Raw genomic sequence first — 14,971 nt, forward strand, 5'->3', positions numbered from 1 at the left:
AGGGTCAGCACAACAAAATAAAGTTTTGTATTATTCTCTAAGGACAAATGAGTCACATTGTTACAAAAATAATCCATTGCTTATAAACAATACTGCACACTATGCATTCATCTCTGACCTCAAGGCAAAAACCTCACACCAACCCTTTATTACTCATATTGTTCTGCCTCTCTTAAGAGAGAGCCTGATTCTCTTTCGTTTACCAGTCTCTATGCCTTGATGGAAATCTTAGCATTTCATTGAGGATTCATGATTGCAACAGAGGTGAAGACTAACATCATAACAACATGGGACCAGGATTTGAGACAGTTCCCTTATATGTATCAACAGATACTCTGAAAGACACTCTTGAGGCACTTTGCTACTTCGTGTATTTCTGTATGTTAGGTAGAGCCCCCACCTCTACAGCAAAACCCCAGCTTTTAAAAGGATTTCTGTTAGAAGGTCCATTTTCAGCTTTCCTGCTAAATTTCACAGTGCTATACCCAGACAAAACTTACCAGTTACAGAGCTCAGTCCTGCAACACCCTGAATGTTTTGTCCTTACCTAGCAAAGCATTAAAACATACAGAGAACATACATGAGAACAGCCCCACCCAACCAGTGGAACCACGCAGACTTTTTGGTAGGTGTGCAGGAGCTCCACTTCAGAGTATACAGCTTCAAAAGGCTCCTTCTTTTATTTAACTGTAAACCAAGAATCTTTCTTCCATTTTAGGCTTGTGTTTAACATTAGGAAAATATAATAATCACAATGATGCAAGTTTCTACTTAATCCAAGAGGTTTAGTTCTTCCCCTACCACCTCTCAACAGCATGTGCAGTTAAATGTGGGATGATCTTCACTGCAAGTAATTTCAAATGTTCCTATGCCAGAATGTAATTATTTTTAAAAAGTTACATTAATCCTGAAGAAGAAGAAGTTCATGAAGTTTTTCTAAAAACCTTAGCTGAGAAAGAATCATTTGCTAAATAACTTAGTGTAGCGAAAGGTCAAGGAGAATGGCTTCAAACTGAAAGAGGGTAAGTTTAGGTTAGGTATTATGAAGAAATTCTTCTCTGTGAGGGTGGGGGGACCCTGGCACAGGTTGCCTAGAGAAGCTGTGGGTGCTCCATCCTTGGAAGTGTTCAAGGCCAGGCTGGACAGGGTTTGGAGCAAGCTGGGATAGTGGAAGGCCCCCCTGCCCCTGGCAGGGGGTGAAACATGATGGTCTTTGAGATCCCTTGCAACTCAAACTATTCTGTGATTCTGCAAAAATAAAGCATGTGTCCTTAATGTGAGTTTTTCTATTTTATAATCACTACAGCAAGAGGATGAAGTGGAGGAGCTGGGTGGTCACAGTTTGATCTGTGGATGTTGGCAAGTTCTGCTAAATAAGTGGATTCGTTGTACACCTTGCCCCATGAAAAAAAGGATTTGAAAACTGAATTCCAAACAAGTCAAATCTTGTTCATATTTTCAGGCAGAACAGTCTTCAAATTAGGAAGCCAGTCTCATATTAAACAATTTGGCTTAGAGATATACATATATATACAAATCTAAGTTAATTTAAACACACTAAATAGTATCCAGATGTTTTACTTGCTACTTTTATTAAGAATAATTTTAACAGTAGAAGCTTTTTCTTTTCCTTTTTCTCCCAGAAAACTTCCTTTTTTCATCTCTCCATTGATAAAAAACAGCATTATAGCATTAGAGAAAGCACTGCTGCCACCTCAAATAAATACGAGCCCATGAAAAAATTGTTCATCTCATTAGAGTGACTCTACCTAGGTAAGGTGCCAGTACCAAAGGCAACTACATATTTAATTTTTTCTCCCTATGAACAACTGAGCAGCTTTACCAAAGAAACAGATTTTAAGATTAGAATGCTATGATTCATTTCATCGGCATCCATAGCACCTAAAATGTCCTTGGCAGCTTTAGGGACAGGAAATAAGCTAGTGCAGAGCAGTGCTAGGTGTAAAAATAAGGCAGAGATCAGTCATCTTCCCTTCCATGTATATGATTCTTATAAAGGAACACAGAAACAAGGGTGCAGGTTAACTGCTATGACCTATTTTTTATTAGTTTCATTTCTACAATAAAGAACTATACCCTCTGTAATTCATTCATTAGGGTTCTTTTGTAAGTTTTACTCTTTATTGAACAGTTCTATACTAAAGCAGCAGAAGGACCTGAATCCATCATGTCACAGCTCTGAGAGTAGAAAATAAGTATCTAAAGCCTTCCCCCAATAAACCAGTATCAATTCTATCTGGATGAAAAACGTGAGGTGCTTAGAAGGCAAGTCTAACAAGGTAATGTGAGTATGGAAGAATTTTCACTTTTTCCATCTGATAGCTTCAGTCATCACCCCTACCAGTCAAGACCTCCAACCCTTGCTCAGCCTGAGAACCCACCTCCTTCCTTCCAGTGTATTTAATAAAAACATACAGTGCATCTTTGTGAAGCAGACATAACACAACACAAGCCAGGGGACTGCCCCACATGTATGACAGTAACTTGTGACAGCTCTTCTTGCTACACAAAAGGAATAAAGGATGGAACTGCACATCTGTTGCAGGCGCTTGGCAGGTCCAACACGGAACAAGCTCACCCCACAGTGTCCCAAGTACAGCACTTTTATTTGTTGTTCTCTCCTCTCCAAGAGCTAGTGCAGCTCAGAACATGAAGGGACCCAACATGGGTCAGTCCAAAGGGAATGTTTTATCTTAAGAATACCAACCCATCCAGCCTTGCAGAATACGCAAGTGGGCAGCAAGCCTGGCAAGACCAATGCCAGTAACTGCTTACAGGCCTGCCTACTCCCTAACATCTTAAGAACCTATCACAACAGTGGAACTAAACTAGGAGGAAGAAAGGATGTAAAGAATGCATTCCTAATGCTAACAGAGTACAAGCTAAAGAACACATTCTAAAAGCAAAGACTGATTTTAAACAGAAAGCGAAGAAGCAATAAAGCACTCGTAGGGTATTTCTCTGTTCCACAGCATTACAAGATTTTTCCCCACTACCAACAAACCAGTACACTAATCCCTTGATTGTTGTATAGCAGGTGAAGACCATGAACAGAGAGGTGGAAAAGCAGCCTTTGCAGAGCAATTATCAATCCTCTCCTGACGGTCTGCAGCTTCAGCTCTGTTACCAACACTCCGTGCAGTCGACCTGCTCCACTGAACTTGGAGACACACACTGCAGGACCCACACCCAAGAGGGCAAGTAGCCTGTGTGTCACTTGACTCAGGAAAGAGCTCCTGATTGCAGTGATCCAACTCTGTTCCATGGTGAGCTGGGCCCAAGACATTATTCAAACCCCAGGTATTGAGGGACTGCTTTTGTCTCCAGAAAAGTCAGGCAAACCAACATCAAGCACTAAGGTTATATTACAGATTCATAGAATAGAATCAGAGAATTGCCTTGGTTGGCACAGACCTTAGAGATGATGATGATGATATTCCAAGCCCCCTGCAGAGACATCTTTCACTAGACCAGGTTGCTCCAAGCCCCATCCAGTCTGGCCTTGGACATTTCCAGGGATGGAGAATTCACTTCTTAGGACAACGTGTGTTAGGGCCTCACCATCCTCACAGCCAAGAATTTCTTCCTAATTTCTCATCTAAACCTACTCACTGTCAGTTTGAAGCCGTTCCCCTTTGACCTGTCCCTGTCACTATGGTTCCTGATAAAGAGCTCCTCCCTGACTTCCCTGTAGTCTGATAAGAGGTCTCCACACAACCTCACATTTCATATTCTCCTCCATATGCATAAGCATTCCCACATTACCCATCCAGAGGATCACATTACTAGAATTTGTCAGAGAAAGACACTTTGTAAATCTATTTCTTGCTGAAACCAAGATAGTCTAACAAGTCCTGGAGGGAAGCCACATCTTTTATTACTCAAAAAATAGTTTAATATTTAAAGTTTGTTGCTGTTTCCTCTTTTTCCCCACTGTGGAAACAAAACTGCTTTTCTATATAGGAATTATAAGATAAAGGGTTTCAAGTGATTTGATAAAGGAAGACCTGCATTTTTAAAGTGACATGAAAAAGGAAGAAGAAGCATTAGACTAATTCAAAGATTTAAAATTATGTTCATGCAATAATGGACATCCATTTCCCTTCAAAGTGAAGTGGAAATTTAGTTTGAGACTTTGCAAGGAAGCCACTAAGGAATTAGGCACTGGCTGGCATTCTACAGGGCTGAAACAAAAGGTAGGCAGGTAAATATTACATTGTGGTTAAAAAGTCAGCATAATTGTAATAGCAATTCACAGACACTAAAAAAAAAAACAAACCAAAAAGCCTGCTTTATACAATCAATTCTAAAATTTACAAATCAATTTCTAGACTAACAATACATTTCAGCTACCTTGTAGTCAGGCATCTGTTTACACATCAGAGTTCCACCAGAAAATGTATAAGCTCACCTTGTCTTGGTTTTCCTTATTCTTGTAACACAGATTTCCAATCAAACGAATGAGATGAGATTTGAAACCCACGGCTGGATGTGAAATTTCTTCCTGCCCTGTCATGGCATGTGTGGCAGTGAAAATATTTACAGCCTGTTTCCCAGCAAGGTGAGTTAATCTCAGGGTATCTAGATAAAACATTTTAATACATTACCATTAGAAAATTAGTCTCTCTTGGCACAGAGCTTTATTATTAATTATTGAGTTCAATGCTAAGCAACATAATTTCTGATATTCAAAATCATGTCAGAGAACTTTGAAAGTTTACCTCATTGTGTGATTTAGGGTAATATAAACATCCATGTAAGACCAGCCCAAGGTCAGCAGGCATTTTTGTGTAATTTTACACTCTTACACAGTTCACACATTAAGGCTGAAGGCAGCTGCTATTGATCTCTACCTAAAGAGTCAGAATTTGTAGGCTGTTGAGAATTCTGGCATCATAAATATATTGCTAAAACCAAGATTTTTGGAAAACTTCCTGAAGTTTGAATTTGTCACAGCAATACATACTAAACACAGAATCACTTTCCTCTCTTCTTTGGTCTGTTCTGGCACTTAAAAAATACACCTAATACACTGTCTTAAAAATACACTTTTACAATTTTCTTTTACAATTTTCTGAGGTATGGTAACATACCTCAGTCTCAAAGGGCTAAGATGCAAAAAAAAAGAAAATATATATATATATATATAAAAGAGGTCATGGTATGTAACACCCCTCCTTCCTCCCTTGAGCATCTCTGGAACATCTTGACACATTTTCTTTGCATACAGTCCTTCCCTTCTCTTGCTGTTTCTTAGCTTCTTTAAAGCTGACCTTTAAAAGGCACTGGATTTGATAATAACATTCAAACTGCGCTTAAATTTCAAAACTTTGGGAAACAGAAGGGAACAGGCATGGAGGGAAAGTCCTTTTTCTAATTCTAGAAGAAACTCTTCTACGCATGCTGCCAGTGACAGAACATAGGAAGCAGCTGTCCCTTGCACCACTTTCCATAGGAAAGAACATTGCTGCTTCTTCAATTGAAGCTCTGTTGGGCAACACAGGCCAACAGAGAAAGTGGAGAAGCAGAAATTTTCCAGGAACAAATCAAATATTTGAAAATGCAGATTAACTCCATCTCCTATTTATTTATCTTACTCAAAGGTCAGAACTATAATTACCACCAGTTGGGAAAAACATGTTTTCATTCACAGAGCACCAACAGTTAAGGCTTGTGGATGTTCACTCACCTACAGCTGTTTCAAGCAAACCAGGGAATGCCTGCAGATGTTCCAACTGGCTGTTGTTTGAGGTCATTTCACAAAGAACATCGAGAAGACGAATTGTCACCAGTGCTTCCTGGAATGAAAACTGCATTTCTGAAATGGCTTATGAAGGCTAACACAAAAGCATAAACCCAGAAATGTAAATAGGAGACAGGAACTCTCAGCTCCTCAGGTTCTGTGCAGGCCTTTCAAACTGCCAAGAATAAATTTATATAAATTAGGGCAACTTTCTAAAATAACAATAACGTATTAGATTGCAATTTCTTTTCTACAGTTAGTGTTATATCTGCCTGAAAAATCATGGGGAAACCAAAACAGAGCCATAAGGGATAAAATTTTAACAAAAACACAGTAGCTTCCAAAAGCAGAAATACAGAAAATTACTAGCTGAGAAAATTATTTCTGTATAAATGTTTTCTTTGAGTTTATTCAGTCGGAGCGCTCCACTTTAAAGACACAAACACCGCCTGCAAGACACCAATTTGTTATCCGCAGGAATTCTGTAAAGTTCTGTGGTCAAACAAACTCTGGCTGTGAGAATTTACATTATTCTTGGGTAAATAGGATTGTGATCAGAGATGCAGCATTTTGGTTAGGTATGAGACACAATTTCATTTGCATATTACTTATTCAGCCACAGAACTATTTTTTCACATGGAATATGTTGATCCTGCTTATAATGACAATCCAGCACTTACAGAAAATACCTTAAGAGCACATGACAGAATTTGGAACACCACATATTGCTCAAGAGCCAGGCTGTGACTGCAAGATGATCCCACTCCAGGTGTGTTACATAAACTGCAAGTAGCCATGAAAAGGCTGAGACATTGGTCACAGTAATTATTCCTGCCTTGTCTGGTCCAGGAAAAAAAAAAGGATTTACTTACCGACAGTATAATATTTTGGATCCATATAATCAACACAATGTTATTCAAATCATCAACAATAGTGTTCAGTAATTAAGCAGTAAAATTATATTCATTCAATGGTCCTTGAAAACACCGAATTGCTATAGGGTCCAGGTACTAAAGCTGTATTTTCATTTTTTGACCCATACAGGTGTAGGAAAATGCAAGTCTTGCCCTAAAGTATTCAATAAACTGCTTTCATCAGCACAAATACATTGGCCATTATCCTGTTACAAAGTAATAATACCCCAACTGTATTTCAGAGACAGTAACCAGCTTTTTACAATTTTTAAGAGGACTAGATTACTTAAAATACAAAAGAACCCCCAAATTTTTTTCAATGTACATTTGAAACTTGCTAAGTTCAAAAAATTGTTTCTTCCCTTCTGCTGACTTTCCAAATCGGTTTTTTTTTTTTGCCCTCCACCTGTACAAAAGAAAGGCAGTAAAGGAAAATACTTCCTTTTGAGGTTTCAAAACCCAAAATAGTTTGAACTCTGACAGACATGGTGATATGGATATAATCTGAAAAGTAAATAAGGAAATAACTGAAGACTTTTAAAATAAGCACATTTAGAGCGAGATGCAGAAAAGATGTTCCTTATAAAGAGATGAACTAAGTCCAGGGAAGGGTTTTATTTTGCAAGTATGGTTGAAAGTTAGTGCATGCTCAAGTCAGGCTTCAAATGGAAAAGCTATTTTAAACATTGGTTTAAGCACTGCAAAAGCATATGATTAGCTTCTCATGGGTTTAAGATGCAAGCTACAAGACCTGATGTTCCTTAAGAAAACAAAGCAGTGTCTACATATAACAAATTAAACAGTGGATGGGACACCCAGACAACATTCTGGGAGTCAGGCCAGTCCAAGGACTGTTCCCAAAAGTTTTCAAACGTGGCCTCAGAATTCTGGAGTCTAAGGCAGCTTACTACTACAGACATGGCCTGAGCAGGGCACTTGGCTTGTGGGCCACAGAAAAGGCCAGGCAAAGCCAAGCTGAGTATCACAGATGCTGCCTAAAGCCTTTTTAATGACAGACTCTACATGCACAATTACATTTTTTTGCAGTTAAATACAACTGCTACACAAAATCTAAAAATACTTATACAAATGATGAGAAATTGGTGCAATTCTTTATAATTTCTTGTAAGAAAAGAAACAATTTTATGAATTTAGACTGGCATTTCTCTTTTCCCATGGCAAGCATAGGTTGTGAACAAATGTATACACAGATATGCATGCATACATATTGCCCTCTATTTATTCACTTATTAGTACTTATATTTTCTGTTCATTCAGTGAGCTCCATTTTCCCATCAAAAAGCGATACTCAACTTATCATACATCTTGTTTATATGAGAGAAGAATAAGAACTCTGTGTCAAGAGGGTAAGTTATGCAGTAATAGTCACAATATTGCTGTCCTAGCACCTTCTGGTTGGACAGAGACCTCCTTCTGGTGGATACAAACAAATAGGTTTTTTTTCCATGAACTGAAACCACAGAAAGTGGTTTGGAATGAAACCACAAAGGATAAAAAACATATAAGGAAGGCAGGGGAAAAAAAGTAAAGAGGGAATTGTCTCAATGTATGTCCTCTCACTGCCAAGTTAGTACCTTTTCCAGAAGTAGTCAATTAAGTTATCACATAACTTAGACTAAACAGTTAGGGCAGTGAGGGAGACTGTGTTTCTTGGACAGATAAGAAGAGATTGTGTGCTTGTTGGTTTGTGTTTTGGTTTTTTTAACACATGCAACTACCACCTCCCCACAAAGTGATTTATGGTATTTTTTCACAACACATCTCAACCTACTTTTAAAATTCCTGTGCCTATTCAAACAAAAAAACCCAAGCAAGTAAAACACTTTTTAATATTATCATATAAAAGCATTTAAGATAAATGTTTTTTTTACTTTGATAATAAATTATTTATGACACTTCTTCTCTAGAGCTTCCAGAAGTGAAACTATTGCACAGTAGTTTTGTATTAACAATAAAATTATTCTGATCACACAAGTATTACTGCTTCCCATCTATGAACAGAATAAGTATTTTCATTTTGGTTCATATTTGAATCATAGGATCATCATAGAATCACAACATACTCTGAGCTGAAAGGTAGCCACAAGGATCAAGTCCAGCTCTTAGGTGAATGGCCCACGTGGGGATCAAACTCACAACCTTGATGTTACCAGCACCATGCTCTGACCAACTGAGCTCATCTCAGGTCATGGTCTGAGTTGGAAGAGACCTTAAAGCCCATCCTGTCCCACCCCCTGCCTTGGGCAGGGACACCTTCCACTATCCCAGGTTGCTCCAAGCCCCATCCAACCTGGCCTTGGACACTTGCAGGGATGGGGCAGCCACAGCTTCTCTGGGCACCTGTGCAAGGGCCTCACCACCCTCACAGGGGTGGATTTATTCCTAACATCTCATCTATCTTTACTCTCTGTCAGTGTGACGCCATTCCCCCTTTTCCTGTCACTACACACCCTTCTAAATTTGAAGGAATTACAATTCACAACTCAAATAAATTATAGAAGTGATCCTTAGTAAGACAATAAAATACCCAAATATTTGACAACTTGAACATCTTTTAGATTTTGAAATATTTAACAATGGGGCTTACTTCAAAGTACCATATCCTTTGCCATCCTCAAATTAAAAGTGAAAGTTGGCTGCTGTCCTACAGACTCTACTGTGGGCTCTGCCACCTTTTTCCCAACAGAAACTGGAAAAGATATTGTTATGTATGCCCCCCCAGGGCATCAGTGGCAATGAGGATTTATCACCTCAAATTCTAGTACTTAAATGGTTATCAGTCATACCTCATCTTCCACGTCTGCTGCAGCAGTTAACTTGAGCACAGCTCCACACTTCTCTTGGAAACAATCTGCAAGGAAGTCAGCATGTCTGACAAACACATTCATTTCTTCACTGGTAACTGAGTTCTTGTCACTTACTTTCACCATCATCAGTTCTAACAGAGTAATTCTGGAGACAGAAAACAATTTGTTACTCAGATTCACTGAGCCACATAGAATTATCAGTAGAATAAGCAGTAGTTAAAAATGATGAAAATAATTATTACACTAGTAACAGAGAGGATGTTTAAAAATTAACAAACCTCATGAATGGCAATCAGTTTCTGTCTGCTGAGTTTTTTTCTGTACAGAATTAATTTAATTCATAATTCAATTAATACAATCTGGCTGGAAAGTCAGTATTTTTCTCAAGTCTATTTCAATTTATAATTTCTTACATCCTAACAAAATATTACTGAGATTGCATATTCCCAATATCTAAAATTTCCAGCAAACCAGCTCTTAAAAGCTGTTAAGCATAGTAAAATAAGGAAAGACTAGTTGACAGATTCTGTTTGAAAAATACACGTTTTGACAGCCCTTGCCTTGCCCACAGTCCTTCAGTAACTCTCCTCCACAAGCCCAAACCAATTCTCAGCCCAAACAGAGAAAATAAAAATTGATATGCACACTCTGTTCTTTATAGTCATTTTATAATTGTTACTAGATGGACTAAGCAAATCCAAGTTCAATATATTAAGCTGGCAAGTAACTAGATACATAATGAAGCTGCTCTATGAAATCTACTTGAGATGGTTTTTTAACAGCTTTAATGTAATTTTATTTCCAATGTCCTTTCATGTTGCCAGGGCAAACTGGAAGCATTTTGTGGAAGTAGGACTTGGACACGGCAGAGGCCCTCCTACAGGTCCCTGCCCCAGTCCAGCGTACAGGGACTGGTGAAGCTGTCATTCTCTCAAACTGAAAGAACACTCTTATTGAATGAATTCAAAAGCCAGTTCAGGCTTTTCTTTCAGTGAAATCTTTGACATTCAGATGGAAAGACTGACATTTAAACATGTGGAATAGTTCAAATGCTTTTTCTTTTAAATTTACCAAGCAGGTTGTTAGAAGAAGAAGAGAAATGTCTTCTTCTGTGGAAAAAGCTTGGTCACTGCTTTATTGACCTCCAAGAACCCACCTCTATTAATCACAAAACAGCTACTTAGTCCTTGCTAGTACATTAATACATGAATACAGCTGCATTAAACTATTATCTGAAGGAGAACAGAAAGCTTTTCCAGCATGGCAGCACTGAAGTGCTGTCGGCAGATTTGACAAAGGGTCAAATGCTGCTGCACCCTGGGGTCCCTCCCGTGGGAACTTCTCCAACCTGAGTCCATCTCACAGGCAACAGATCCCTGCAAACTGCTGCAGTGTAGAGCCCCTCCTGTGGGTGAAAGTCCCCTTCCAACTGCTGCAGTGTGAGTCCATCCCACAGGCAGCACTCCCATCAAACTGCTGCAGCGTGGGTCACCCTGCCATGGGTACAGTCTTTCAGGGACACCTGCTCCAGTGTGGGCTCCTCCTTCCAGTCTCCTCTCAGGCATCCCCCTGCTCTGGCACGGGTCTCCACAGGCTGCAGGTGGATTTCTGCATCCCCCATGGATCTCCATGGGCTGCAGGGCACAGCTGCCTCACCATGGTCTGCACCACGGGCTGCAGAGGAATCCCAGCTCCAGTGCCTGGAACATCTCCTCCCCCTCCTTCTTCACTGACCTTGGTGTCTGCAGAGTTGTTCCTCTCACATATTCTCACCCTGCTCTTCTCTGGCTGCAATTACAGTTGTGCAAACTTTTTTTCTTTTTTCTGAAATACATTATCCCAGAGGTGTTACCACCATTTCTAGCTGTCCCAGCCTTGTCCTGAAGCACATCAGTCTTTGGAGCTGCCAGGGATTGGCTTTGCCAGACACGGTGGAAGCTTCCAGCAGCTTCTCACAGAAGCCACCCCTGTAGCCCCCCTGCTACCAAAAACCAGGCCAGGCAAACCCAAAACAAACACTATCTTCTGGATTATAGTCAGTGCTTCTTGCACCAATAACCCAAATAATAAATGTTTAAAACTGATAAGCAATCTTTTTGTAAATAAGCTGGAGAGTCACCACACTTCCATAAACCCCATTACATAAATGGTTGCCAATAGGGAATATTTTTTGCACTACTCTTCCCCTTGCAGTACGAATGGATGCCTTTTTCAACAACTGCAGTCCTTCGTTAAAACACCACCTGAATGTAATGCCTTTTCAAGTTTTCTGGTCTCTTTAGGCATTCAAGTCGAACTATTTTCCTGAGTTTTCTTCCAGGCACAGTCATTCAGGACATGCCCATCCTTCCCTGAATTTCAAGTAAGTTTTTTTTCAAGTTTCAAGTAAGTTTTATTCAGCCAATAGTTTCTTGAGAGCAAAGTGCTTTGTTCTGGTGCAAGTTCCCTTACATTCCTTTTTTCTATTGTTTCTCTCAGTTTTCTTTCAAGACTCACCCTAATTTCTCCAAGTTAGTTCTCCCAGACAATGCAATTTGCCCATTTTTTTAAAATGATCTCACAACTGTTCAATCATTCAAATGGCAGCATTTCTTCCTACTTGTTTGCCTGCAGCTAAATACAACAAATACGACAACTGCTAGTACCAGTGGAATTTTTGTAACACTCAGTTCAGTATCTCAACTCTAATTCTGTGTATTATATTTACAATTATACTTTTGTTTAGAAATAATCATGCTATGTCATCTTCCTTTTCTTTATGCACCACTGAGGAAGATCTTTTGCAAATCTCTTGGAGTTTTTTTTCCCCAGCCAAATTAAAACCAGTTCTTTCTGAAGCTGACTAAATTGGCATAAACTTAGAACAGCCAGGATAAGGTATTTGCAGTCATCAGTAAAACAAACTTCTGTCTCCTATAGCTTGAAAATAAACCACAGAATTCAAATGCAATTTAAATCTGGAAGCTCATTACTACACAATAAATTACTACACAATAAATGCCTCACTAAGTCTAAAACTAGCAGTGTAAAATTATATTTTCTTAGCATCAAACAATGTTTGCATCAAATGTGTTTTGTTTATAATCTCTTAGCAAGGGCCAGACACTTGGGACATTCTTCCTCTGTGACTTAGGCTTCTCCTTCCTGAAACACTTCCCTGACAGCAATGGTTCCATGAGACAAATTAGGCCCTCCCTCAAGACTTTCATATCCTTCCTCTTCAGATGATACTTGCAAGCATCATATTCAATGAAAACTAGTAAATTTGTGAGTAACTGTAGTTCAGTGCTACCTTCAGCTACTCTATGTCCGTGAGCATTGCCAGGAACAAAACCATCCCAAGCACTAACAATGGCAGCCTTGTAGCTGAGCTTTAGCAAGAAGTGGTGCTGCTTACTTGAGTGCCCATTTCCTGGCAGGCAATTCCATCAGCAGCTGCATCCTTCACTCAGGACACTTCACCTGACAACACTAAAATCAAACCTAGAGATGAGCATCTTAAAAACACCTGAAGCTATTCAGCTGCATGTTTTCATGCTGTTAATAAAAGCAAAACCCCTTCTTAGGAAGGACAACAGATGTGCTCACTTTTGAAGATTTTATAATGTAATTAAGACAAGCAAGGCATGAACTTACAGTGTCCATGCTCAAGGCTAACTTGGATGAATGCAAACCAGGCTTTTTCTAAACAGTTCTGCTACATATCTGCACACACATGCAGGAAAATCTCAAATCTAGCAAAGAATCCAAGAATCCACACTCTTTTAGCTCAATGGCCATACCTTCTACAATAACCCCTTCCAGAGAACCAGTAAGCATTGTCACAACACAATGCACTTCTCCAGCCCAGAATACTATTAAAAACCTGATTGCATTAACACAGGATTTATTTCAGGCCATTTGGACACTCAGATACACAACACATTAAATTTGTTAGGAAATGAAAGAGAAAGTTGTCCAGAAGTCAGGAATTTTATTTTAATTGAAAATTCAAATTGCTGATCCAGTTGTACAAGTACTGCTTTGAGGCAGGCACTATGGCCATGGTAACACAAATGCACTGGATTTCAACTGCAGGAAATACTTTGAATAGTGCAAATAACTGCAGTTACGTAGCCACATATGCTCTGGGCACCCCAGGAAACTGCCAGCTTTGGGAGTCACCACTAACGGGCATATTCACAAACTTCCTCAGCACAGCTAATTTCATTTCAGCAAATACATTTAAACTACCTGTATTTAATGTGCATGACAGAGGATACTGTAACTGAGGGCTACCATACATTCACGAGTTCCAGCTGCCTTCCCCAGACACCTCAATACCACAACTGTCCATTCCTCATTTATAAGACTTGGTCAGCCTCACTGGACACCCAACATTACAATGCTCGTGGTGAAGACTTCTCATCTCATTCTGAAAAAATGAATTCCCTGTGCTTGGGGTTTATGGCTACTTTTTTCTCCAGTTCATGAGAGTCAAAATGTTTTTATCTGAATTAGATTTGTCTCTTCATGTACCTCAAAAGAATGCATTCTTAAATACACTAACACTACCTAGGAAGATGCCAAGGCAGGGTATTCGTCTATAGCTCAGATGCAAAATGATTATTTCCAGCACTTCCGTATGTTTGTCAGTAAATTAACCGGTGTCCAATTCATAACACACTGTATTGTGATCATGTCTTTGAAAAACTTAATGGAGTTGACTGGCAGAACTCTTGGGATTGATAATAAATTCAGCATTTACTCTCTAACTAGTGATCCCACCTGTGATCATCTATGTCATGCCTACACCAAAAGCCTTTGAGGTGAGGAATCTGATGAGCATCTGTAGTATGCTGAAACCTTCCCAGAAACTGGCTACACCTCCTGCTTTAAGTACAACTGAACACCCTAACCCAGCCCTGGCTATCCTCAAAGGCATTATGAAAATGTGCAAACTTCCATTCATTATATTCACTTAAAACATTTATACAGCACCTACTTCCCAGTACATTAAGCACATAGCTCAGATTTGTTCCCACTTGGCCATCCTGAATTATGGAGGAAAACAGTATTCCCCTCCTTACCATTCCCATCCCTATACAATAATGATATTTTATTTACAGTTCAAACCTATTGCATATTCTTTCTTTCGCTGATATCCTTGCTCTGATATCCAGTTTTCTTATAATCTCCAATTAGTGCCTGAACCCTCACCTGTGGTAACGCTGGAAACAAGACAAAACAGAAAAAAATGCAAAGGCACTGCTTTATTTAGTGCTCTTTCACTTGCAAAAGCTAGAGAAGAACGTGCAGCTTCCCTGGGTGGATGTGGAACAATGAATGTAGGCACATTAAACACATAAATGAGACCACAAAATCTTCAAGCAGTTGGAGGAGCTGTAGAATTCTAGCAGTGTTTCCCAAATTTGATTGTCTTAACAAAATACCTTTTTTAATCTTCCTCAATTCTCTATTAAAGC

The 14,971-nt window shown here is 39.3% G+C and overlaps 1 protein-coding gene across 2 annotated transcripts in view; it reads right to left on the reverse strand.

Annotated features, from left to right (window-relative positions):
- ATXN10 (ataxin 10) overlaps positions 1-14,971 on the reverse strand; it is a 92,308-nt gene that overhangs the window by 37,858 nt on the left and 39,479 nt on the right. For both annotated transcript variants that reach the window (XM_088164860.1, XM_088164859.1), the window contains exons 7-9: positions 9,486-9,651; positions 5,711-5,819; positions 4,433-4,602 (exon numbers count right to left, since the gene is read on the reverse strand). In XM_088164860.1, coding sequence (XP_088020986.1) covers positions 4,433-4,602; positions 5,711-5,819; positions 9,486-9,651 — 445 coding nt within the window. The remainder of the gene's footprint in view (positions 1-4,432; positions 4,603-5,710; positions 5,820-9,485; positions 9,652-14,971) is intronic.

Source organism: Sturnus vulgaris, chromosome 5 (assembly GCF_052056855.1).
Source record: "Sturnus vulgaris isolate bStuVul1 chromosome 5, bStuVul1.hap1, whole genome shotgun sequence".
NCBI lineage: Eukaryota > Metazoa > Chordata > Aves > Passeriformes > Sturnidae > Sturnus > Sturnus vulgaris.